The sequence below is a fragment of the Carettochelys insculpta genome, chromosome 10 (assembly GCF_033958435.1).
Source record: "Carettochelys insculpta isolate YL-2023 chromosome 10, ASM3395843v1, whole genome shotgun sequence".
NCBI lineage: Eukaryota > Metazoa > Chordata > Testudines > Carettochelyidae > Carettochelys > Carettochelys insculpta.
The window spans coordinates 1,364,986-1,369,225 of NC_134146.1; the positions used below are offsets into that span (position 1 = coordinate 1,364,986).

Below are 4,240 nucleotides of genomic sequence, written 5' to 3' on the forward strand. Positions count from 1 at the left end.
TGCTCAATGTCGCCTTAAGCAGAGAGGCTCGGGCTGGGCTTCTCAAGACTGGGACATGAGGTTGGGTTCCTAAATCCAGATTTAACACTGATAAGTAATGTACCGGTAGTGCAGAGCACCCAGCAGTGTGGGTGGCTGTGACAACACAAACACAGCAAGAGGGAGAGTGTAGGAGAAGCCAAATTCCCCCCTGCCCCCAAATCAGGTACAGATACATTACTTATTGCATGGAGCTGAGAGAGCCAGGCCGGCATACGGTGCTACTGGTGGAGAGGCCCCGGGGGCTGGAGAATGCTTCGGTCTCTAGCTGAGCGGCAGACAAAGTGCTGGATCTTTGGCTGGTGTCAGCAGTGCGTTTAGTCCATTGACTTAGAGGAGGTTACGCTGATTTAGGCCAGCGAGGGAAAAGGTCCGTTGAATTCAATGGAGTGATGCTGATTTACACCAGAAGTGGATGTGGCCCAAGTTGTTTTAAGGAAAGACAGTGCAGCTTAAACTCCGCCGGCTCTTTGGAAAGTAAAGTGAGTGGGGCAGGTGGGTAGGAAAAGGCTGGGGCTCAAGCTGCCCTGCCAGATGGAAGCTATGGATTACAGCACTAGAGAAATCTTTTTTTTTTTAAACATTCCTACAGAATGTGGGGGTTTCCCATCAGGCACCCAAGACACAGGCAACCCCAGACCAACGTGATGTTTCTCAAGACCCACAAAACTGCCAGCAGCACCATCATGAACATCCTATTCCGCTTTGCAGAGAAGCACAATCTTCCCTTGGCCCTTCCTGCTGGCCAGGCCTACCACCTGGGCTATCCTCACTGCTTCAGGGCCCACGTTGTAGAAGGATTTCAAAGCATGGGACAAAGCTACAACATCATGTGCAACCACATGAGGTTTAACCTCCCTGAGGTGAGCTCTGGGGCAGTGCCAGCGGGGAGGTGTCCTGTGAAATGACTGTGGTGCTGTTTGTTCTTAACAGGGATCCTAATGTTCTATACTAAACAAATCCCCAAAATTCTCTTCTAATAAACAGAAATCTGTGTTGTTCCATGACTAAAATGGAACGCTGGACTTTCATTTCCCTGGCCACAAGACATGCAGGGATTGTGAACACTGTTTTATAGGTAGCTGTGCAATTTTTAAGCACTGCCCATTGTCCTTAGTAGCTGACTATCTACTTATCGGATCTGACCCTGGTCCCATTTACACCAGGTAACAGAGACTCCAGTGTGTGTGTATTTTTATTTTTGTAACAAACATATGTAACCCCTTTTCTCTCCTCCCTGGGTTCCTCGGGAGCTGGCAGCACTCAGTTGTCTGTCTTTGAGCCTGATGGGCTCAATATTAAAGAAGATCCTGATTGTCTCATTGTTGATGTTGGATAGTTGGGAATCCCCTTTCCATCCCTGCTTTCTAAAGCTCTGTAAAATGGCAGTGCCTCCACCAGGTTGGCCCCTGCACACATTTAATGGTGTGCCTCTGGAATCTTCCAGGAAGCTTATTTCAGTTATGATCTGGATTGAACTCCGAAACAGTAATTATAGAGAGTATATGTCTAACAGGCCACATAAAAATCAACACACACCTTTACTTAACAAGTTAAGGAGACAGGGTTACAGACTAATCGTATGAAACCAATTAATAATATAGACAGAAATAAACCAAACGTAACTGGCATGTACACTCCCATTAGTTATCCCACCCCAGAGCGTACGCTGTTTAATTATCAAAGTTCCAGTTGCTTGCATTGACATGTGGCTGTTGTTCCACGGGATTGCAGACAGCTGGGTGAGGCTTCAGTCTGTCAGTCCAGACCAAACAAGAAGCAGACCAGCCTCTCTCATCTGGAGCTGGCCTGTGCAGTGCTCTAACAGACGCAGATAAACTTCCTTCCGGTCACCGTCTCTTATTAGCCAGCTGCAGCTCCCCAAAGCAGTTCCTGCCTGGGAGAAAACTTCACACTTGTCTTCAAGTAGTATGTTCAATGAATCTTAACTCTTCAATAACAGTAGATCACCATCTTCTTTTTTCCAGCCTACCTAAAGAGCCCCCTTTCCTTCCCAAAGCCTTATGGGAATTGTCTTCTTCAGAGCCAGAAGGACCCACATGCAGAGGGGTCTAAACGTAAAAACTAACAATTCTCTATCAAAATACAAGTTCTCCATGTTTTCCCCTGCCGAACAGATTTCTAGAGTCCCTGGTTATTAGATAGCACTACCATCGCTCAGTAGACACCTTTCCGTTCATGAAGCTCATTGCTATTGGCTTGTAAAATGTTGGCAGAGATAAGAAATGGTGAATTAGCCTTCATTTGCAAAGCCCCCTTGTGCTGGAGAACAGCACTGATTACCTGAATAGCCCTCTGGGAATCTGAGGACTGAAGGTTAGTCCTTTTTTTAAAGAAAGGCTGGAGTTGCCATGCTCAGCTCAAAGGAGGAACCCTTTGCCTGAAAAAGATAGATTCAACTAATAGGCCTGGCCATGACCTGTCTGTATGCCTGTCTGTCCTTGATAGAGTAACTGGGGTGAAAGTCACTCTCTGCTCATATCTCCTGAGCATTCAGACTATACCTGGAGGGCGCGAGAAGCAGTTTGGGAGGTGAAATCCATTGGTTACCAAGGCCAGGATAAGGGTTTATTACGCAGCCTTTTTCTCACAGCTACTGCTGCTGCAGCTAATGGTCCCACTGTGCAGTTGAGCAGGTCACTGAGAGTACATAAATGTGGATCTTGCCTGTCACCAGAGTCCTCAACCCAACGTGCCTTCAGCCTCAGCCATGTCCATAATGTTCAGGAGAGCACACACCCCTGGAGTTTCAGAGCTGTGTGCGATGGGTCAGCCACTAACTCCCTCATGCAGCCCAGAGTAACACCGCAAACTGTCCAGTCAAGGCTAATAGCAATGAGGCATCTCTGCTTCCCTGAGTGCGTGGACAGGGCCATGTTTGCAGCAATGTAGCAATGTTGGCAAGTCCTCTTACCAGGAGAGAGAGGGGACCAGTTGCCTAGAGCCAGCCAGTACAATGCTTGTTTGCCACCATGACTATTTTTAACACCCTCCTAATCATCTCCCTGTCCTTGTTCGCTGGGTGTGGTGACCCTTAAGGTAGAATAGGAGCCATTTCTGTACCAGTACAACCTCTCCTGTGAAGCAGCAAGAAATACGTTAATGGCCATGCTGTGGTGCCTCTTTTCACACAGGTGCAAAAAGTAATGCCAAACACCACCACCTATTTTTCCATCCTGAGAAACCCAGTGTCACTGATGGAATCCTCCTACACCTATAACAAAGATTTCACACCAGCATTTAGAAGATCAAAGGATGTGAATGAGTTTTTGGCATCTCCATGGACATATTACAATCTGAGCGAACGCATAAATAACGTTCATGCCAGGAACTACATGTGGTTTGACTTTGGCTATGATAACAATGCAGTGGACGCTGAAGACTACATCCAGAGAGTCATAGAGGAGATCGAGCAGACGTTTCAGCTGCTGCTGCTCACCGAGTACTTCGATGAGTCCATGGTCCTGCTGAAGGAGACTTTGGGCTGGGACCTGGATGATGTGGTTTACTTCAAGCTGAACTCCCGAAGTCAGGAGACCGTCCAGAGCATGAGCCCTGAGAGCAAGGAAAAGGTAAAAGAATGGTGCTCGTTGGACTGGAAGCTCTACCAGCATTTCAACAGGAGCTTCTGGAGGAGAATGCAGGAGACCATAGGGCTGGACAAATTGTCTCAGGAGGTGAATCTCCTGAGAAGGAAGCAAAAGGAGCTCATGGAGCTATGTCTCTTGGACCCAGAACCAATAGATAAGGCTAAGATCAAAGACAAAAAGCTTCAGCCCTTCCAGTCAGGCCGTGCAAATATTCTGGGCTATAATCTTAAAGAAGGCCTGTCCAATGAGACTCTGAGAGCCTGCCTGAGACTCATCACGCCTGAGCTCCAGTACATGTCATATCTGTATGCACGTCAGTTCCCACAGAAGAAGAGGAAGAGCACATCCTTTCCTTTGTGGCGGCGGTGACTGTGTTGGTGGGTCATTAATATTAAGAACACTCATACCAGATTCCTCTACTTTGTTCACATGTCTCCCAGAGACACTTTTCTTTTTGCTGTCCCAATGAAAGTAAACTATGACATTTCCTCAGAGATATCTGAGAGTGGGGAGGGGTGACAGAAGATGTGTCAGACGTAGGAACATACAGCTCCTTGGCTGACTCAGTCTGGCAGGTCATTCCTTGCAGA

At 47.3% G+C, this 4,240-nt stretch overlaps 1 protein-coding gene across 1 annotated transcript; it reads left to right on the forward strand.

Moving 5' to 3' along the window:
• The first annotated feature begins 632 nt into the window (after positions 1-632).
• Positions 633-4,019, forward strand: LOC142018625 (galactose-3-O-sulfotransferase 2-like). Its single transcript, XM_075004586.1, has 2 exons — positions 633-902; positions 3,195-4,019. The coding sequence occupies exons 1-2, from the start codon at positions 633-635 to the stop codon at positions 4,017-4,019; spliced, it is 1,095 nt and encodes a 364-aa protein (XP_074860687.1).
• The last annotated feature ends 221 nt before the right edge of the window (positions 4,020-4,240 follow it).